Source organism: Zonotrichia albicollis, chromosome 6 (genome assembly GCF_047830755.1).
Source record: "Zonotrichia albicollis isolate bZonAlb1 chromosome 6, bZonAlb1.hap1, whole genome shotgun sequence".
Classification (NCBI taxonomy): domain Eukaryota; kingdom Metazoa; phylum Chordata; class Aves; order Passeriformes; family Passerellidae; genus Zonotrichia; species Zonotrichia albicollis.
The window spans coordinates 40035910-40058328 of record NC_133824.1 but is presented as its reverse complement, the minus strand read 5'-3'; the positions used below and the strand labels follow the sequence as shown (position 1 = coordinate 40058328).

At 48.2% G+C, this 22419-nt stretch overlaps 2 protein-coding genes across 4 annotated transcripts in view; one reads left to right on the top strand and one right to left on the bottom strand.

Moving 5' to 3' along the window:
* Positions 1–508: 508 nt before the first annotated feature.
* PRR33 (proline rich 33) lies at positions 509–20680 on the top strand. 2 transcript variants are annotated; one of them, XM_074543309.1, is made up of 3 exons: positions 510–724; positions 6248–6383; positions 15288–20680. In XM_074543309.1, exons 2-3 carry the CDS (start codon positions 6363–6365, stop codon positions 16896–16898), a joined length of 1632 nt encoding a protein of 543 aa, XP_074399410.1. In that variant the 5' UTR covers positions 510–724; positions 6248–6362; the 3' UTR covers positions 16899–20680. The 2 variants fall into 2 exon arrangements, with proteins under 2 accessions (XP_026648939.2, XP_074399410.1); XM_026793138.2 differs by lacking the exon at positions 6248–6383 and having other exon boundaries at positions 509–724.
* Positions 9861–22419, bottom strand: part of LSP1 (lymphocyte specific protein 1) — a 47642-nt gene continuing 35083 nt past the window's right edge. For both annotated transcript variants that reach the window (XM_005486559.4, XM_074543311.1), the window contains exons 9-11: positions 21635–21715; positions 20674–20788; positions 9861–11246 (exon numbers count right to left, since the gene is read on the bottom strand). In XM_005486559.4, the coding sequence (XP_005486616.1) occupies positions 20699–20788; positions 21635–21715 (171 nt within the window). In that variant the 3' untranslated portion in view covers positions 9861–11246; positions 20674–20698. The remainder of the gene's footprint in view (positions 11247–20673; positions 20789–21634; positions 21716–22419) is intronic.

Genomic DNA, 22419 nt, shown 5'->3' with positions numbered 1-22419 from the left:
GCTTTGGGAAGGCCTGTGCATCTTCCCCATCCAAGGCTCTTGGAAAGCAGCAGTCACAGGCACACAAGAAGGCAGAGGCACTTGGCACACGAGCTGCCTTAAGTGCATCTGTGTGAGAGTGCTCTGTGGCTCACACCCACCTCTCACTGAGGCTCTGGGGCTCTGCCACACACCAGGAATGGAGGGGACCTGGAACAAAAAGCAAGAGAGCAGGAATGCAGCAAAAGATCTCATAAGCCTTTCTTAGCATGGCATGAAAGCATTATTTAAGTAAGGACTTGTTAGGGAGGGCAGCCCCAGGTGGCTGGAGCTGGGGTGCCTGGGGTGGTTTTGCTGCCAGAGCACTCTCTACAGTTGCCTGACTATTCCAGCAGAGGATTGCAGTGCCTCACACAACCCTCTGGTTCGGGGTTTCCATTTCACTAAATATCCCAGGCTTCAGCTTCCCATCCCCTCCCTCCTGTCCCTTGGCAGGGCTCCCCAGCAACAGAGCGTGTGCCCTGCTGTGTGCCCGGCAGCTCCAGCACCCCCTTCCTCCGCCTCTAGGAGCAGAGAAGAGCTTCAGGAGCTGTGGGGCAGCCGATATTTTTGGCTCAGGTCACAGACTGATTCCTGCCCACTCTTTCCCTGCTGCTTGCAAGAAAGGGTCCCCATCTGAGGATGTAGAGACAAGCTTTCAAAGCCGTGGAGTGGGAGCCCAGTGCTGCAGCCTCCCAGTCACCAGGTAACATGCACGAGCTAAAATCTCCCATCCAGCATGCCTTTTCCAGCTGTCCTGCAGCTTATCCCCTCGCCTCCCTCCTGCAGGGCACCTCCAGCCAATGCCTTTGTTATTTGCCAGGTGGTGGGGGGACAGTACATCCATCCTCAGCGCCCCAGCTCCACGTGGGGTTTGCTGGGTGGGGTGGGGAGATGGGTGGGCACTGAGGAGAGCAGCAGCTGCATGGGAACACATGGCCAGACCTGGTATCATCACCTGCACACCCCCTGCAGCTCTGCCCAAAGCACTAACACGGCAAAGCGGATTTCACGCTGCGCTTTCGGAACCACCGAGCAGTTTTGTGGAAGGCATTTCCACTGGCTCCTTTCCCCCAAGCTCCCCACCAGCTGGGCATGCCTCCCAGAAATATCATATTTGTCCAGACCAGCAGCAGAGTGGGGATGCATGGGAGGAGAGGCTCCCAGCTGTTTCTGTTCCCATGCCTGTGGTGGGCCCAGTTTGGCAATGGCCTTCGCCAGCCCCCTGTGCCCACCACAGACTGTCCCTGCTGCCACTGGGGGCTGCAGCTCAGGCCTGCCACACCAAGGACTGGTCAATCAGCTCAAAACAAAGCATGTGTGTGTGTCCAAGTACATGCAGAGGCTGGGCTGACAGCAGGGTGCTTCCCAGCAGATGTGCACTGAGCACTCCCCTGGGCCCGTGTGCTGCCAGCCTTTTGGCAGGAGCAGAGTGAGCATCCTGCAGGCTGCACAGCCTCCTCCAGAGCACTGCTGCTGTGGGCAGGGCAGTGCTCACATCACTCAGGTTTCACTCTAAGCATCCTGACAAACCTGCAGCTGGTACAAGCAATGGGAAGGGCAGGCAATCAGACCTCTCTGCTGCAGCTCCATTTGCAAATAGATGAGAAGCAAACATTGCTGCCTGCAGGATCCACTCGGTTCCTGCACTCAGCTCAGTTCCTGTCAAGCCACAGCTCCAGACAACATCCATCTTTAGGTCATGTGTCATGTCTGTGCTCTGTCCTCCCCATCACCATCCACTGGGAGCATGACCTTTCTGCTCAGGACTGTCCCAAAGGACAGCTGTGCATCCCATGGGCTGCCTCTGTCAGAACCATGTCCATGGCATGTATCTCATTTCCAGTCCCAGCATGATCTTGATCCCTCCTCCCATGGGGCAGAGGGTACCTTCTCCATCCCTTGGTAAAGAGGGCTTGTCTGATGCACACCTCTTACTGACACTCTGGTTCACAACCAAGGCTCATTCCCCACAGCACAGTTTGTGGTTGTCCTTTCTTCCCTTTGTGGGTCCCTCTGTTCAGTTTAGCATGTAACTACAGGCCTCTCCAACATTTGTTCCATAGCTTAGCCACAGACCCTGCTTTTCACACATTATCTATCACATCCCAATTTCACCCCTTGATTCCATCACACAGCAGTTTCGTTCACAACCTGCCACATTTTCCTCATCAGATTTGTCTCCAGTTACTTTAGATGCTCCTGCTCTAGGATATATAATTTTTGCTGCCTTGGCATCATCTGCTCTCCCTGCACCAGCAGCAAGGTGTGTGGGGCTCTCCCCTGAGCTCCACAGCACAGCCTGGAGAGAGAGCAAGCACCACCAAATGCCTCACACTCCCTGCTGTCACAGAGAGCAGATGAGGGGGAGATGATGCCAGCTGTGCCTGCCCAGCTGCCAAAAGCCACCCAATTTCATTAGGGGAGGGTGCAGCAAGCACCTGTCATGGGAGAAGCCCCTCTGTGCCACCCGCACCAAGGCTAAAGAGCACACGTGAGGGCAGAGACATGGACCAGGGTCTCACAGAACCCACAGAATGTCCCTCTGCCAGCTGACCTCCAGCCAGAGCCTGGCATGCTTTTACTGTGACAGCATACAGCAAAGCAGTGTCCCTCCTTGAACAGGAACTGGAGCCTGGGGCAGAGATCTAGACAAGTTTCCATAGGTAGCCTGGCCCAATGTCACATTTCTTCTTGGTAAGTAGGAACACCCAGAATGGCTACTTGAGATGGGCCACAGGAATTTATTGTGTTGCAGGGAAGCTGTAATCAACTCTTCTCATCTTTTCTGGCTTTTGGTTGACCTATTGCAGCAGCCAGTGCACTCAGGGAGGTGATTTTACATACAGTATGCACACACATTAGCCCAGATAATTTTATAAACTGCATAAAGATGTGCACCTTGGTCAAAGGCTGGTGTGCGTGTGTGTTTCGTTTGGGTTTTGTTTTAAAGATCCTTTCCCTGTGCTCATTGCACACCAGTCAGCAGGCAGCATTTTCATGGATCATTGCCTCCATGGCTGGCTAATACTCAGCCAGCAAGCTGAAATAGCACTGGAAAAGTTCATCTGAAAACCTCTACAGCCCTGCAAGTCTGAAATTCTACACGTTCATTAAAGACTACAGAGTTTGTAAATAAAATCAGCTACATCCTTCCCATAAAACCACCCAGGAGAGATCCAATTTCTGAGATAAAGCAATACCTATCCCTCTTACTCTCCAACACAGAACAAACAGATCTACTTCCAAAGCAGACTTTGCTTTGGCCCTGCAGTTGGGCAAGAGTAGTTCCTGAAGTCCCTCCTCACTCAGACTTGCCCATGACTGCACTTACACCTTCATGGCAGAGCTACAGAGGAACTTTCACTGACACCTTCTGTCATTCTAAAATGGTTAAGTTATCCAAAGGGAATTTAGTTACGAGGAAAAGGTGTTTTACTTGAGTTCAGAGTCTGAATGATTCTTTATACTCCCTTCTCTCCAAAGTCATGTTTGAATGCTTTCAAAACAATATATTTTATTCTTTTGCATGACATAGATATTTCGGGTTTGGCATGTTTGTCTGCTTCTACAAATAACAGCCTTGAAATAATTGAAGGTATCCAGAAAAATGTATTAAGCTCACTGGGAAAGTGTGGGAATGTGTTTTTCTGTTCTGTGACATTCAGTTATAAGCCTTTTACCATGATTCAGTGCAGAGGGGAAATGGGAATCACAAAAGCCATTTAAGAAGGCAAAGTAAATTTTATACAGTTCCCTATGCCCTTTCTTCTCTTCATCCCACCCCAGAGAAAGGGATTCTGCAGGAGGGTTTATTCAGCAGTTCAAGGTTAAAGTAGATGTCCTAAGTTCATTGAACACACTTTCCAAGTTAATTGAAGTAGCTGTCAATAAAAAGGCAGATCAGATAGTGGCTAAGTAAGTACATTCAGAGAAAGGACAGAATATAAATATATATATATACATAATTATTTTCTGTTTCTGAGCAAAATCCAATGGCCTGTTTTATGCAGCCAGTCGAGAAGAGATCAGAATAGCCTTAAACTTTATAACCAGCTCCTCTGAGTTATCAGACCACTATCGTTTTACTGGCGATAATGGGATCCTGGGGAATATGAAGCAGCCCAAAGGGGCTGAGCAAAGACCATATTTTCTCCCTGGCTCCTGTAATACTGTCCTGTTGGCACTTGGGCTCAGGATCTCCGTCCTTGGGTGCCTCTCCTTTCCCCAGAAGTGCCTTGGTGCAGGGTTTGCCAAGCACAGGGATGCACCTCTCACAGCAGTCATTCAGATAACAAGGAGAGCAAACAGTTGCCAAGCTCTGGGTTCACCTACCTGAATCTTGGAGGGTGGCTGGGGAACATCAATGCACCAACACCTTCTCCTGGTTGTGGCTGCATGGAATCACAGAAGTTCAGAGGCATGAAAAGGAGAATAAAAAGCAACAAACTAGCATTCTCTTATTGATGACCACATTACCTACATACATCTATTTAGCTTCCTGACACTGCTGTTCTCCTCTTTGCATCTGGTGGGAGGGAGTCAACCAGCATTTCCATGGAGGTCTCTAGTGTCATCCCTTCTGTGAAATGTGGTTGGTAGAAATATCTGCCTGTCTTATCCCATCCAAACCTGTAAGAACAGGAACTCTACATCTTGGTTAAGAAATAGGAAGGGATCTGAACACTCCCTACTTCAGCACATGCAAACACAACCCAGGCCTTTGCATCATTCACACAGTCTGTGCTGAAAATACATGCATTGGGCTGGTGTGGCTTCAGTGGTGACAGTGGCAGAGCAGGGTACAATGTGTCCTTGGGCATTTCTGAAGTCTGTTAAAATATTCTTATTCAATATATGGGGTTTCTTACATTTCCAGTTAGGTTGTTATTGCCTTTTAGGGGTTTTGTTCTTTTTCCCCAGCAACACCTTCAGTGTTGGGGACACACAAAGTCACAAGCACTCCTAAAAGACAAGGGCATTTTTAAGACATTGAAGTTGTCAGTCAAAGAGGGATTAACTGCATTAGGGTATTTGTGTGAAGGACCAAGCACCTACCCCAAATCCTCCCAGAGGTCTGCACTGCAATAAGGAGCAGTGTGTCCTGCAGAGCCAGGCAGGAGCTCCCCAGTCAGCAGGGAGGCAGAGGGGAACACAACAAATGGAGAGCTCACCTCTGCTACCCACTGCAAAGCACCAGTACATATCCTCCTTCCCACTAGAACCAGCCTCATCTGATGGGCCAGACCTCTGATGGATGAAGGAAGAGCTTTGCTGCCTTGATCCATGATGGAGTAGCTCAGATTAGAGAGGAGTCAGTGGACAACAAGGCTTACCAGTGAAAGCAGAAGGAATTTGCCTTCAGAGCTGGCTTTGTGGCCAAATGCCATATGAAACAGCCCAAGCTTAATCTGGGCATAAAGCTGTTTGTAGATCTGCAGGAAACTGCTCTCACATGCTCCCATCTTCCTGGGAACACATTTAACCCCCCAGTTGCCATGGCATTCACACTTAAAGGCTCCTGAAAGGTTGGGAAAAAGCAAAACCTGAGAAGTCAGCTGGAAAATGGGATGAAATGCCTCAAGGCCAAGAGGCAGTGAGCACCTGCATGGTGTTGGGGTTGCTCACAGGCTGCCCAGGACAAAGGCAGGCACTGATGCCATCCTCTCCAGCTCATTTCAGCAGTCTTAGCTGAGATCTTGGAGTCAAACCGCACATAAACTCCTAAACCAAAATAATCAACTCCAAACCCTCCTTGCTCCCAGTGCAGCATTTTCTACACTTGCATCCTCTGCACATAGCATGTCCCGCACTAGGAATAAGTAAAGACAGCCAGAGTTTGCTCTCTTCCTCTCTTGGGAAGGTAACAATCAAAGCAGAGCTCCAAATTTGCATTTTGCAACCCTGACTTTTGCAAAACAGTAAATCTTACCAGCCAACTTGAAATGCCTCCAACTGGTTTCATCGCCTGGAGCTACTCTGCTAGAATAGCTGTCCTGGCAACATCGCCATCCTCTGCCCTTCACCTCTCCAGTTCTTCAGATGCTGAACTTTGCAGAGCCAAAGTTGGGAGCACGCAACCGTGTCACTCGATAGCCCCTCTTCACGCTAATTTTAGGTGGTGGAACTTCTCATGCTTTTAAAAAGTCCCTTTATTTATTTTTGAGAAACCTCTTATTAGTGGCTATCATAAACACTGTTCTATCTGATGTTTTGAACTTACCTACAGGGCTCTAGAAGTCACAAACAACCAGCACCTGGCATGATCTCAAAGAAACAATCACCTGTTAATTTTGTAAACTGGACTGAGTAGCATGATGCTCCCAGCATGCAAATGATTTCAGATGGAAACAAATTACACATCAGTAAGTAATGCATTTCTTTTTGGTTTGTTTTTTTTCCAGTTGATTTCTGATTTTCGTGGTAGACTGTTCCACCATCACTCATTTGTTTGCCCTGGGACATGTGCTTGTTGCATCTGCTTTAGACAACTAAGGCACAATCCCTGTGGGATTCAGGAGATCCTGACTGGACACCCTAGATCTAGGCTGAGCATCTCTCCAAAGACAACAAATCAAGTTTGGCCATTCAAGAGAGGGGCTGTGTCCCATCCTCACACTACTTACACCTAAATGGATTAGGAAGGTTGACAGTGAGGATGGTGACTGAGCAGCAGGATGGGAGTCAGGACCAATGCCTGGAGCTGCTGTTTTGTGTGCCCAGAGGAGGTGAGCAAGGCAGGAGACCAGTCAAGGAGCTCACAGCTGCTCCACAGCCTTGGGGAAGACCCACCTATCCAACCAGGCATTTCATTGGATAATTACAAATTACACTGGCAATTTACTTCTTTCACGCCTTAAAGGGCTCACTTGTATAAATCCCAATGGGATATCCCCCTCACTTTTACTCAACCTTTCCCCATTCTTCCCATCATCCTCACAAGTCTCAAGTCCATCACACTTTTTTCTATTTATTTAATGCCTGTCTTTAGCATTGCTAAGCCACTATTTCTGAAAGTTATCAGGAAGAGATGAAGCACCTTGGAATGGTTCCATGTCTAAAGTAAATCCTAGCTCCAGCTACACTTTTGTCAATGTGAAATACATTTTTTCTCTTAACCTGCTTATATACAGACATTATATATATATATATATAAAATGCAGCATCAGGGAAAGTGTCTTGAGCTGGCAAGGAGTCACCAACAGACCAGCCTCAGAGCCTTGTTCAGCAGCGTATCAGCTGCCACTTCAGTATTTATAGCCACCCTGCTCTTTGAGCTTGTTTATTTTCCTTCCCAAAGGTGGTGGTGGCAGGAGGCAAAGCTCTGATATTCAGGCTCAGGTGTCCCCAGGGCTGACCTTTCCTTCAAAGAGCAGAAACTGCAGACACATTTCAAGGAACAAAGTCATTTGGAAACTCTAGACTCTTGTGTCCATTACCTCCCAGCGCAGAGCTGCAAACAAGGGCTGAGCAGAGATCTGTTAATTAGCATGCACAGATATACATTAGGATGGATGTAAAAATGAGTCTGTAATTATTTTATACCTGGAAAGAGAACCAGATGAAGTCCAGCCCCCAGTCTTGAGGCAGAACAAGTGCCACATAAAGACATGACACTCAGACTTGAGTTTTTCATTATTTAAGTTTCCCCCAAGTTTAAATAACTCTATTCTATAGCATTACAGTCATCATGGACCACCTTTTTCAATCCCATCTTGCATACATTCATGTAGAATTCATCTGTTAGACCCTGTTGGGGAAAAAAGCAGCACTGAAGCCTGCCACAGAAAGACAAGCAGCACATTTCAGCACCACTGGAGCCTCCACACATTTATTTCAGAGCCAATGCTGCCAAAATGATGTTCCCCTTCTGCATAAGCTAGACAAGATGGGTAAAGAAGAAATTGTAGTGAAGCAACACCTCAAGGCATGCCACCAGTTCAGAGCACTGAGAGCCCACACAGGGGTTCCCAGTCCCTCTTTTTGGGCACTGCCAACCTGCCAAGGGGATGGCAATTTGGGGAAGCAGGGCAGCACAGGAGATGCAGGCAGCACAGGGATACAGGGACCAGGAAAGCATCACTCTTCTCCACCAGGCTCTGAGGGGAAGACTAATCCTGCAAGACTCACTCAGTGTGACACTTTGTCCTTATTATGCTCAAAATGCAGCAGTTTCAGGAGAAGACAGAGCTAAAGTCTCTCAGCAAAAGCCTCTGAGATGCCAGTGCTGCAGGAACCACAACACTGTGAAAAATGAACAGAGGAATGATAGGAAGCAGTCAGCTACTGACTAACCCCAGACCAGTGACGGCTGCAGAGTGGCACCAGCCTGCTCTCCTTCACTCAAAAATCAGCCACAGGTCCCTGCAGGTTCCTGCTGAGGGAACAGATGAGCCTCCATGCCCTCATCCCCTCTTAGCATTGCCCAAAATGCACATCCGGCATTTCTGGGCTGCAGCATCCCTTTTCTTCATTTTGGGGAGGTAGGGGAAGGTTTCACCATTCTGGTAACCCCACTGCCAGTCCCACCACCCTGTGCACACCATGTTCCTTTGGGAGGAGAAACAGCACATCATCAAGTTAATTTAGCAGTGGAAACATTCCCCTGGCAGATTTAAGCACCTCATAAAGAGCTGCACACATTTACTCTGAGCCAGTTCCCTCCCTGGTCCCTGGCCACCACTAGAGAGCTCTGGTCTCCCATAACCTGCTCACTTTTCTGCTGCCACCACAACCTGCATTACAGCAGTTGTTTATTGAAACCACATCTAGGTCCCTGTGGGCTTTAAGTGGAGAAAATGCACTCTGCAAATTAACCCTCCTTAGAGAAGGAATCTCACACAAACAGCCTTTGGGGCCTGCTCTGCCCTCCCCAAACTGGCAGGGCACAGGAATAGTAACTGGAGAAGTTCTCAGCCATCATTTCTGCCAGCCAGCTGCAGAATGTGTTGAAAAATCAGTGCAACCAGTTTGCACACATGCAAAGTTGTGTTATTTTCACCTCTAGCCAGAACACATCTCTATGCACCACACTGCTACTGCTCCAGCCCCACCTGAAAATCCCAGCACAGCAGAGGAAGGGCTGAAGGGAGGAAAATGGGGCCATCCTGCTCAGTGCTTTGAGGACTCTCTGAATTCCCACCTCCCAGAACTGAAGCAGAGGATGGAGAGAACAAGGGTACCAATCAGCAGAAAGACGAGCAAAAAGTTATATTTGGAATTCTCCTTCTTCACCTACACTTTTCTAAAGTGTTAGAATAGCAGAAACTCTTCATTGTCTCTACCCCCTAAAAGTGTTATTACTTGGAAGGTCACCCCTATAAAAAGGTTTTTCCACAAAAAGGTGGATGGTTCCAAATAGAGCCATCAGCTCATTAGTGCGCTGGGTTCCAGTACAGACAGCTATACTGACCTTATCAAAGCTGGATGAGCAGGATACAGAGGAGTTTATTTTATTTTTTTATAGCTGATATCACCAGTGATTTTGGCTGAAGCCTGAGATGTTGCTCAGGTGTGTTCCCTGGGGAGTTCAGCTCTGTGCTTCTCCTACTGCTCACACTCCCCAGGAAGTGTCTGCAGGCTGCTCCACTGCTCACCCAAGCATTACTCCTTCCCCTTTTAGAGGGGAATTACAATTATTCCCAAGGAAAAGTACAGCAACATAACATGGATGTAAATGGGGCAGGCGCACAGAAAACCCCCTTCCTGCCTTCATCCAGCTCCTTTTCTTCTTGTCACTCTGATTGATGCTTCTCCTCCACCCCACACTCAAGCAGAGAGTTTCAAGGAAAACAGTTTTGCTGCAGACTCCTACATGAACAAAATTCTCAGAGCTGCCATCATTACAACATCATCTTCAAATTTTATTAAATGCTTACAAAAACCAAAAAGAAAATCCAGGAGGCAAAAAGTTTTAAGCAGAAAGCACAATGATGCAGGAAGAAAAACAAGGTGCCCTCCCCTCCTTCAGGAGGGTAGAAACAAGTTGCAAAATTATGTTGACATGGGAAGAAGGTAGGAATGAGACTAAAGAGGGGATGGGGACATGTTAACACCATGAAGTATGAAGACAGTTCAGAAACAACCCTAGAAGCTGATTTGCAGACCTCAGGCCCAGGGGCATAAATGCCACTCTTGAGGGACTCAGTTTCCCCACGTTCACAGCCAGCCTTGGTCTCCCCAGACAATTCACTAGGATGCCATTTCACCAAGACAGCTTCCAGCAGCAGCCATTTCCCAGATATCCTGCTCAGCTTCAGGAACACTGATCACAGGATATCAAGCTGCCACCACATCTGACTTTTAGAAGTGTTTCAGTCACTGGCACTGCAGCCCACAGGTCAGAGAATAAGCAAATCACTGTCCCAGAGAAGGGAGATAACACCAGGGCCAGCACTCCTCACCTGGGAAAGGAGATCTCCAATCCATCTTAAACAGGCAGAGGAAGGCAGCAGGTATTTGAAAAAAAGCTGCTATTAGCCTGCTGAGACAGAAAAGTGACAGGAACATTTTGGCACGGGTACATAACTGATTAAAGAATGATCTGGGAACTAAAAGAAATCAAGACTAAATTGAATGCAATTTGATGGACACAGACCAGTGATGGAAGTCCCTCCAAGCAGATGACATAGGGGGATGGAGGATGCCTCATAAACAGGGCAAGACTTTACCCACAGCTGGCACCAACAGTGACAAGTGGTCCTTGCACTCTCATCTCACTCTCCCTGCAGTCTTTTTACTCTCAGGATCTGCCCACTGTCCTCATTTCAAACATCAATTCTTCACCAGATTTCTGGTGAGCTCCTTCGCCACCACCCACCCACCAAGGGCCACAAAAAGAGAAATTCCTAATCACACAACAAAAGCCTTGCCTGCTCAGCAGGGCAGCAGATCCCTCTCTTCCAATACTTGAGGTGAGGGAACAGAGCCTCTCATCTCCATAGCAGAGACAGATTAAAAAAAAAAAAAAAAAAAAAAAAGGGAAAAAGAGGAAAAAAAGCCAAAGAGTCACATAGAAAGTTATAACAGGAATGAGTTTTGTCAGCTCATCTAGTTCCTTTCATCCATCTGGAGGCAGTGTGGGGTACTGCTCAAACCCCAAGAGGAGTCAGGCTGTACCCAAAGCAGACTGACAGCAGTCAAGAGAAGAAAAACATCCTTCAATTATCTTCTGTGGAGCAGAGGAAATAGTGGCACAGAGGGTTGCATTGAGTCAGGATCAAGCTCAGCTGCAAGACAAGAAAACACAATGTTATGGAGAGCATTTGGCCTCTCATGAGCAACACCCTGGGGTACACAGAAACTGTATTCTCTCTAGCAATTACAGGCAGGTTTCTCCCACCCATTTTCACAAAGCCCTGTGAAACAGCCCCCCTATAAGGCTTTGGCACAAGTGAACCATGCTGGGAATGCCCAGGGCAGAGGAGATGCTGAGGGCTGCACACCCCACAGAGTTGTGGCTGCACTCCTGCCATGCTGCCTCCCACCCCAGAAAGGAGATTTGCAGGCTCCCTCCCAAGCCCCTAAAGCAGAGAGTGTCCCCAGAGCCCCGAGAGCCGCAGCTCTGCCTGGGACCATCTGCAGCAGGGCTGGGTTCCTGCAGCTCTCCATCTGCTCCACGCACGACAGCTGCTGCAGCCAAGGGGCTCCAGCACACAAATGACTTTTCCATCACTTGATAAATGACTCCTGCGTGCTGACACCCTCCCCACTATTCCTGATTTGGGGCTGATGGCAAATGGAGCCAAGTCAGGAGAACAGTTGGGGCCCAAGTGGATGAGCGTCCATCCACCCATCAAGCTCAACCAGCAGCAGACAAACTTAACCCTTTGAAAGCCTCTTGACTTCTAGATTCACTTCCTTCTAGCTTATCACAAACCCACACATGTTTCTCAGCAGTGCTTCCCCTATTGTCCCCAGGCTTTCAGCTCCAGCCTTCCCACTGGCAATAAAGCAAGTTTGTCTGCCCCTTTATTTTTGCTTCATTAGGTGGCAAGGTGGAAGACAAATCTTCCTTGTTGAGAATTTCTCCTGAGCACACAAAGCCCTGAAGGAGACTCAAAACAAAGCCAGGCACGACAGGAAAGACAAATAAATTAACAGCCGATTTCCTTTTGCTGTCTCTCAGCATCTCACTGCTCCATTAGTCAAGCACAGATTCCAGTACAGTCACATGCCATGGAAGTCACCACCCATAAGGACTCCAAGACCCATAGCACAGCAGGTTTCAAGTCAGATAGGATGCTGAGATAGCAGCAAGAGCTGTTCTGAAAGCACAGACTATTTGTAAGAGACGACAAATCTTGAGGTTGTGCAGCATGAAGCAGCCTCTGACTTTGGGAGCAGGGGGATTTTCCTGGTGTGTGCACACTAAACTCTGAGAGCCCCCATGCCCTCCTCAGTAGCATGTGGCAGCTTGCAGCAAATCCCAGGCAAGGTCCCTCTCTGACTCACATGGGGACTGCATTTTTCTGGAGTGCAGCAGTCCATAGGACAAGGAAAACACTCAGAGCTGATCAGTAGCTGGGGAGTTCACTGCCCTGCCTCTTTAGTATTCCCCACACAAGCCTGAAGCAGGTCAACCTTATAAATCTGGTTTACCAGTGCTGCTGGACCATAGCTCATCTTGTAGTACAAGCTGTCCATGGGACCACGTTAAACAGGAGCAGATGAAGTCATCCCACAATAAATCCTATCATGAAGTGCTGGTATTGCTCACCCTTCAGCAGATCTTAAAAAAGGCACAAAAAACCCCACAAGCAATTACCAATTCCTACACAAACAGAGACAAAGCAGGTACAAAAGTACCTACATGTCCTTCCAACTGCGACATTTTGGCTCTCTGACCCAGAAGAATCTAAAATACCCAAGAGGCTGGGGAGGAAAGCAGGTATATGACAAAGGAATGGGCTCTCAGCCTTTTTTTGGAACAGTGCAGACTTGTCTCTAAGAGTAGCTCCCAGAACAAAGCAAATTCGAATGGCAGCCTTGTGCCTAAGGAATGAAGCTGATAAGACACTGGGAATGTCCAACAGTTGTCACCCCCAGCTGACACAAATCCCCTCCAAGCCCCCTCATAGAAAACAGCAGGTCTCTCATGCCTACAGCTAAAGTAAAACATGGAATGATAGAATAGCTTGAATGGGACCTTTAGTTGAAAGGGACCTTTAAAGGTCATCTAATCCAACACCCATGCAATGAACAGGGACATCTGCAACTAAATCAGGCTGCCCAGACCCCCATCCAGCCTGACCTGGAATGTTTCCAGGGATAGGGCATGCACCACCTCTCTGAGAAACCTGTTCCAATGTTTCACCACCCTCATCATAAAAAAAAAAACACACACAAAGTTCTTCCTTATATCTAGTGTGAATCTACCCTCTTAGTTTAAAAGCTTTACCCTTTGTCTATTGCAACATGCCCTACTAAAATCCCTGTGCTCCATCTCTCTTAGGAGCCACCTTTACATATGTAAAGGCCACAATAAAATCTGCCCAGAGCCTTCTCTTCTCCAGGATCAACAACCCTAACTCTCTCAAGCCTGTCCTCATAGGAGTGTTCCATCCCTCTGATTGTTTCTGTGGTCCTCCTCAGGAGCTGCTCCAACAGATCCAGCTCTCTCTGGTACTGAATGCACAGGCTAGACACTGTCTGGACCCTGCCCACCACAGCCCCTGCTCTGGAGGGCAGCTCATCCACCACACTGAGGGCTTGACCTTGAAGCTTTTGAGCTCAACATGCCACCTCTCCGGTGCTTTTATCTCTGCTGCCTTTATTAATAATTAAAACAAAATTTAACAAAAAGAAAAAAAAAAATCATCCTTCTCCCCTCATGGCCAACCAGTTTTGGTTTTGGCAGACACACCACCTGCTTGCTGGGTATGGATCACCTTCCCAGCCCAGTGCTGACAGCAGCACTGCAAGCCCCCAGCCAGCCCTGGGCACTCGAGCACAAATAGCTGTTCTGCACTTCCCAGAGTTCTATTCAGGACAGTTTTCCCGCACAGTAGATATCACATTGCACAGCCACACCAACCAGAGCAGGCTGGGAGCAGAACACTGCACACAAAATAAATAGCCCCCTGGGCAAGCCTGACATCACCCTGCCCTCCTCTTCCTTGTTTCAGGATGCTCAGTTACACCCAGCACCAGGGATTAAGAGGCTCAGTGATTTATGCCTCATTTCATAGCAAAACTCAGCAACTTTGTGCTGAGCAAGAGCCAGGATAGAGTCAGATTTCCTTCCTGGGGCTGCCAAAGAGTCACTGCAGGTCAGAGGCTGTTTGGTGCTCCCCAGCTTGCTCGGGAAGAGAAAGGAGGGAACTGAGATGAGTTTTATCTTTGTATCCCCAACACAAACCCTTCACTCCACTGTGCTCACTGAGCTCCACTGACCAGCACTCCCCAAAAAGGAGGCAGTGATGAGTTAGCAGTAAAGAGCAGGAAAAGCAGCCATGCATCCCTGCAGGAGCAGCCCAGCATTGGCCAAAGGGCTGCAATTGCCATTGGAGATCAGACCTGACACAGAGCACAAGCCCTTTCTGCTTCTTTCAAGAACAAGCGATAAAGGCAAAATGGGGCAAAGCCTCCCAAGGGAAAGAGAAAACTTGGTTTTATCTCAGAGGAAAATGTTGTCCCCGTGCTTTATGCAAGAGAAGACCAGCCAGAGTCAGTGGTGTGACAAAGCACTTCCTCAGTGATAAACAGAGCTTCTGAGAAGCCCTGTATTTCACAGGGGTGTCTTCATGCCAGCTGAAATGAATCAAGGCCAGCGCTGACTTCAATTCAAATGACACATGTAGTTTATGGCTGTTCTGTTGTACATAACATTGTATCAGAGTATTAATAACCAAAATTTGGAAAGCCATGAAACACTCCTGCTTTTTGCCTCTGGAGATGTTTCAAAGCTTCAAAATTTCAAACCCACTTTTTTTCCCTTGACACTTCCTTCCAAATCCCATTAGGACTTGCCAAGACACGAACATCTGGGGTCCCCAGGAGCTCTCACTGTGCTAATGCCAGCAGCAGAAGGGCTGTAGGTTTGGCAATACAGCTTCCCCCAGGACATGTCTTGCCCTGCCACACCCACCCTCAAGCCTGGCTGAGGTTACCTCAGGAGAGCAAAGCAAACACTGATGCTCTCCTCCCACAATATTGACTCCATACTCATAGCTTTTAGAGAGAGGAAGAGGAGGACTCGTATATAAATATTTCGGAATCCGGCCCAGGGCTAAGCCCACACCAACTCTAAACTTGGTCTTCTCTTGCAGGAAATGACAATGCTGATAACAGTATCATCCTCCACCCAGCCTGTTCCCAATCACCACCCCCTTTCCCCCCCTCCCACCCTGCCCAAGCCTGGCAAGGACAACCTGCGGCTGCAGCGGCTGCTGAAGAAGGCAGCCAGGAAGAACGCCATCCTTGCCTCGGAGCAGGGCAAGTCCTTCCGCTCCAGCCTGTCGCCCGTGAACGAAGCCAGCCCCGACCAGGAGTGTGCAGAGAGCGCTGCCCCAGCAGCAGAGACCCCTGAGGCCCCAGCAGCCCCCTGTGCCCCCCTGCCCACCCAGCTCTCCGTCAGGCCCGTGGGCCACCGTGCTCTCTCCCCGTTCCGGAAGGGGAAGCCCTTCACGCTGAAGGTCACAGAGCAGCGGCGCATCGCCGAGCACGTCAAGCTCACAGCCTCCTCAGCCATGCCCCTGCTACAGAGGCCAGAAGCTCCTGAGACTCCACAGCAGCCTGAAGGCACAGGCTCCCACCTTCCCTCTCCATCTGACCCTTCAGTACCTGTTTTCCCCAAGCCTCCTCCTCCCAGTACACTCAGCAAAGAAAGGGCACCAGAGGTTACCTATGTCACCAAGGTGAACACTTATTTCCACAGTGTCAAGCCACCCAGGGCTAAGACTCCCACACCAAACCCAACCCTAGGAACTGTCAGCCAGGAAGACAAAAGGCCTACTTCCCCAGCACCTCAAACAAGCAGCTCTGAACCACCTCCAGAGCAGACAAGCACCTCACTTAAAGACAACAAGGCAGCTCTCCCCTTGCCAAAACCTCCCCTAGTTCCTGCTGCAGAGACAGAGCCTCCTGATCAGGCTCCCAAGCCTGTTCCCACTGAGAAGCCCAGCACCTCTGATGCCCACACCAATAAGCCAACAACCCATGGAAATGACACTGAATGCAAGGCAGCTCCTGAATTACCAGAGCAAGACAGAGACATCCCAGAACCATCAACATCCAGCGCTCCTTGGAGGCAAGCACGCCAAGCAACAGCAACTCCAGCACAAGCTGATGGTACCGGGTCCACCCCAACAGACACCAAGACAGAACATGTCACTGAACCCCAAATGACTCCCAGCTTACCCAACACCAGTTGTTCCCCCAAGGCTGAGCCAGCACCACCATCAGGAGAAGCGCCAAGAGCTCCTGGAACCAGTGCCAGTGGCTGGCATCGCCTCAAGAAGCACTTGATAGTGCAGCCAGAAGCAACCAACTTCCCAGAGTCCCAGCCAGAGAAGCTGGGACAGGAGGAAGGGAATAAAGCTGATGCTGCTCAAGCAGTCATCAAGCAAGACTGCATGGTGGTTAAATCAAAAGCCATGAGAATGTGGGATGCCATCTTATATCAGGTGGCACTCGGCAAGGAGAAGAAGCAGCAGGCAGAAGAGAAGAAGGCTCAGAAGGAAGAAAGCTTCTTCCTGCCCCGCCGCCTGCCCATCCTCCTGCACAAGCCACGTTTTGACGCCCGCAAGCTGAAGGAGCTGGCAGCCAAGCCCATGACAAAGATCAGCACCGTGTTTGAGGTGAGCCGCTTCCGGCCCAAGGGGGCTGAGGAGCACACCAAGAGCTTCAACAGAACGGCATCGGGATGGTCTGTGCACTGACACCAGGCTGCTCCACGCCGCTGCGCTGCGCCAACCTCTGACCAAGCCCAGTGCAGCCAAGCGTAAGGAAAAAAGGAAATTAAATAAAACCTCTCCAAGCCAGCAGCACCATGCTGCAGGTTTAAGGGTTACTCTCAAAAGCTCAAATGCATAGCTACCACATCCACAGGTCACAGGAAAACAAACGTGCTTGTTTTAAGAAGAGTCAACAACAATCACTGGAGGCAGTAACAGAGTGAAGGCACACAGTGAAGAGGACAAGCTGCCTATAGAAAAAAAGACCAGTTTAGAGTAGGATAATGGAATCTGAATTTTTTTGTTGCATTTATCTAAGAGACTGATCCTAGGAATAACAGCAGTTGCATCTGAAATGAAGGAATCTGGGTTGCTCCAGGTCTCTAGGGAGTGTCTTAGAAACCAAACTCAAAGAGGATACATATAGCCTCTAACTCATCTACTTAAAGCGTGCTCCCTGCCCATTTGCTGAGAACAAAATGGAAACTCATCCTTTCACCCAAAGCACAGACAAGAGACAAAGATATCCTGCTCTCACCAAACACCTCATCTGCCTATCAAAATGGGCATCATCTGACAGCCTCCTAGGCCAGTCTACTTAATAATAATGCACAGAAGAACAATTTTGTTTCAATAATCAAGTTCTGTTATGTATTTTATCATGTTTTCTCCAAAACAGCTTACAGTTAATGTTCCCACTATAACCAACAAGACCCTGCTTTAGCATGTGGGTACCCAACTCTGTATTTAACAAGGTGCTGGTTTCTGAGTGGCTCTGCTAACCACACGTAGTCTCATTTTCAGGGTGAGCATCATGACAGTTTCACACCTGCTTGTCCCTGATGTCCTGAAAAAAGGGCATTTAAAGGAAAATACCCAACTCTGCCCACCCACAGAGACAACTGGGCTTTCCAGTATTGTCCTTTGCCGCTCCACTGCCAGCAGGCTTGTGAGCATGAAAGCTGGGAGATTGGTTATTTCTGTTTCACAAGGGACTTGGTCATGTGCTGGGGTGTTCCTACACAGCTAATACAGGATTGCTATGTTTAGCCCAAATAGAATATAAAGAGCTGTGCACAGAGTTTCCTTTTACATGTGCAGAGGGTATGGAACTGACCAACAGTTGCTCAGGCCAAGCTGCAAACAGACTTGGAAACAAAGAGTCCCTTTTGCCTTTTTTGAAGTCTTCCTATTTTGCAGTGATGCTGTAAGAGCAGTTCATTTAGAAAACCTTAAGTTTTCACTTTACCAGTCTTATCTCTATTCTGCAACTCCGTCCTTACTCAGGGCAAAACCAAGTAGGAAGAATAATCCAATTATCTAAGGTGAATATTTTTTCAAAATCCCAATTTTCAAAGAAAAAGGTAACAAGAGGTTGGAAATGTGCAGTAATCACAAGTGAATCCTAGGTAAGCCTCTGCAGGATAATTTAACATTGCTGCAAGAGAAGGCTACAGAGAAGAAGGCTACAGAAAACATCCATGCAGCAGCACAGCCATAAAAATTTAAAGTGTGCAGCATAAAACACATAAAGCAGATAAAGGCAGCCTTACCAGAGAGTGATAAACGGCACCTCACTGCAGCACAGCCAGATGGATGCCTCTGCACAAAGGTCTGGATGCACAAGAGCCACAGTACCGGCATGAAGCAGAGCAGCCAACATCAATTACATTTGGAAGACTAAGTGAAGGTGGTTTAAGAAGCACTTGTGCTTTAAAACAGCTTTTGTCCTGCACCAAGGACAACCACCCAGAGCAAACCAGCATCTCTCACCCAAGGCTTAGGTTTTGCATGTGCTGGGCCTCCAGTCAGGCTGCATTCACACCCCAGCCCCACTGCAGACAGATGGAGGATGGGGAAATGCCGCTGGGAAGAGCAATTCCCACAAGCAGAAAGAAGGAGGCAGAGGAAGGCAGCTCTGGGTGCATGGTTTAGCTCTTTTACCCCAAAAAGGGCAGAGGCGCACAGCAAGTATGGCAAGTCCTGCAGAGACAGACCCTGACACAAGGGTACTCAGAGATGGGAGAGCATATCCCTGGAGGCAACAGATTTCTACCAATGGCTGCTCACTGGAAGTCACTGTGGTGTCATCCAGCCTGAGCTGCTGTGCTGAGGAAGAGAAGGGGAATGCTACTGGGCACAGAATTTGCCCATTTTTCAAATGGCATCAGGCAGTTGCTAAATGCCCAAACTGACACCTACAGAAAAACCCCTGTTCCATAGCCTGCAGCCCAGGAAGAGAGGGAAGGAGAAAACAAGCCACACCTGTGTTAAAGCAACTAGAAAGCTGCTAAGGTGGTGTAAAGCAAGTGACAAGGGGAGCCAGAAGGGTTTGGGAGCAAGGTCATGACAGTGATCCAGTATTAGGGAAAAAGGATGAACATAGTTCGAGGGGGTGCAGAGGAGCTGGGGAGCATGCCTCTCAAGAAAGGCTGCTGGACAAAGACCAGAGCCAAAGGCACTTTCATTTGAGCTGCTCAGAGAAACCCAGGTAGGGCAAACAAAACCTGCTGGCAACCCTGCAAAACCTGTTTGCTGCAGAGAACTGAAGCTCAGTAGGGTCCACCTGCTGCACTGAAACAGACCTCAGGAGAAAGAGGAGACTGATCAAAGGGGAGACCTTATAATAGGATTCTCAAAGTCACAGGCAGAGAAGCAAGCTGAGGATGGAAGTTCTGTGGACTAAAAACAGAGCTTCAGGCAGTCTTGGGCTCATACTGCTGCCCATCTCAATGTAGAATTCAAAAGGGCATATCCTCTAAATGGGCACTACAAAAGGAAAGAAAAAAACAAGCCTAAACAAACAAAATGCAACACTCAGAAGCCAGCTCCTTAAGGGTGGGAGGGAGGGGAAAGAAGGAACACAAGCCCCAGGAGAATTCAGAAACAAAAGGTGTTTTGTAGCAAGCAGAGCTATTTTAACCTTGGCAATGAAATAAAGCTTCTTTTTTATAGTAGGAAAAAAAGGAGAACGAGCTTGTTTTCACCCTCAACTTCCTCTCCACTCATCGTGCCAGATGCTGCCCAGTTGGATGCAACCAGTTACCACCTCCCTCTACACCATTCCTCCTTATTGCCACAGCCCTCTGCTATCATCCACTCAAGATAACACCAGGATATCTGTGAGTCTGAGCACAATACGAACATGAGATCCAAAGGCCATTTCAAGAGAGCACAGAGACAGCAACCCAGCTCTGCCTTGCCCTTGCTGCACACCAGAGAGCAGTCCTTTCTGCTCTGTTGTTCTCCCCAGTACAGCAGATGTGCACATCCTTCCTGCTACAACCTTATTATAGACTGGTTCCAAGAGGCTACTGAAGTCATTAAAAGTCTTCTCCCTGATTAATTCAGTAAATCTGGGAATTAAACCCCAGAAACATTTGAATTTCAGAAGTACATCAGCCAGAATGATCTTCAGCTATCTCTCTCTACTCCTTGCAACTTAAGAGAGCATAAGGAAAGACAGCAGATAGAGATCATTCCTTTGAACTAGCAAAGGCAAACACATCTTCACCCACACAGCAGCAGCTAAGGGACTTGTCCTGCAGGTTAAACCAACAGAGGTATCCAGCAGCATCAGAAAGACAGAGACCAAAACAAACCCCTGCTGGTACCCACTCTGTTCCAGCCCAGTCAGGCTCCAGCTGTTCCCATAGAGCCCCTTCCAACTCACCCAAGTGCTGCTGGCAGAATCAATCCCAGCATGCTGCCAGAACAGCCCAGGAGGTTGTTACACAGAGCAGAGCCATATCCCACCTACCTGGTTAATGAGTTCTGCAGACACACTATTGCTCTGCAGCATCATCTATCAACACCTTCTTGTACTGGCCATGGCCCGTTGCAACAAATTTGTACTTTTTGCCAGAAGGAATGGACTGAATGGGAGAGAAAGGAAGAGCCAAAATCAGCATTTTTCTCTGTTAAATAGGCAGTCAAAAATCAAGTAACTGAAGCCAGAGGTGCACATGATACAGTTGCCTTTAATCCCAGAGTCAGCCCATTCTGTACTGCCTTCCTGCCCCCTTCACACAAACTCTCTGCACAGACCCATCACCACTTTCTGTGAGCATGAGGCAACACAACAAGAACAGGATAGGCAACAGGAAAGCAAATGCAATGCAGGCATTGCGAGGGAGGGCTCATCTAATATCCCAGACCCCCAAGCCAGGGTTGTTTTATCCATGACAAGAGACTGTGAGATTTGCCAGGTACTGGCAGTTTCAGCACAGGAACTGACAAGATACTTTGATATTCCTCTCCCAGCCTAGACAGTTTGAGCAATAGCTGCTTGCTGCATTTTAGAAGACATTTCCACAAATATTCCCACAAAACCCCAGATCCATCTGCAAGTGATGCTGTCTTAGGTTCAGTTCCACTTAGTTTTGCACGTTTTGTTTACTCTCAGTGCCAAAAAGCATAACAAGAGCAAAATTACTCAAATTTTCAGCTCCATTTGAGCCTAGAAAGCTGTGACTCCTAGCTCATGGGCTGAGAACATGTATTCAAGAGACCTTTCAGAATTACTGGACATAAAAGTATTTCTGCCCCCATTTTCACTAGAGCTGAACCAATAGCAATTCACTGCTAGGAAGAGCTCTTAAGCATGCAATTGCATGGACAGACACAGGTAGCCCTTGGCCCTGCAGAACATCATCTTCTCAGTATTGCCAGCCCAGCCACCAGCTCTGCAAGTGCTGTCACACTCACAGACACCAACTCACCTTGACACTGCTCTCAGGTTTGGGATTCCCCTTCTGTTCCCAAAGGCTTCTTTTACTCACGATGTCTCCAGCCACGATATCCTGAGAAAATGATTCTTTCATTACCCTTCACTGCTAATGCTGTGAACGTGTCTTCATTCACATCCATTTCCAACCCACACATCTGACCTCCTTTTTTTTATTTATAATTTCACATCTGACCTAAAACAGCTGCTGCTAAAACCCATGACTGTGAAAATGTCTTCCTGTTCCCAGTGTACCCTATGTTTTCCTATCACTCTTCCACAAGAGTCTGAAATAGCTCCAAGATGTTTATTTTCTTAAGTTTGTTAACTATTTAGGACATGTAAACATCAAGGCTTCTCTACCAAAAGGAATTCTGCTCTCATAAATAGACTTGCAACCAACATATTAGAGAACCAGCCTCACCCACAACAGCCAGAAAGTGAAATCACTGAGAGCACTACGTAATGCTCTCTGCATTTTCCAAGTCTGTAAGATTTATCACCTTGGTACTAGATGCAAGGTCATGCTTGACAACTGGAGCTCAGCCCCAGCCCCTGTAGGAGACATGCATTCTCCCCAGCAGCTGATTTTATTCCCATTTCAAATCAGAGCCTCAACCAGCAGCACAGAGGTTTTCCTGCATGGACCACCAAGGAACAACTGGGGACCCTGTCAGAAAAATTGCATCTCCGAGGTGCAAAGCCTTACAACACAAGGAAAGATCTCCAATATCGATGCCTTTGGAGTCTGGAAGCCCCACAAACAAGATGCACTAACAG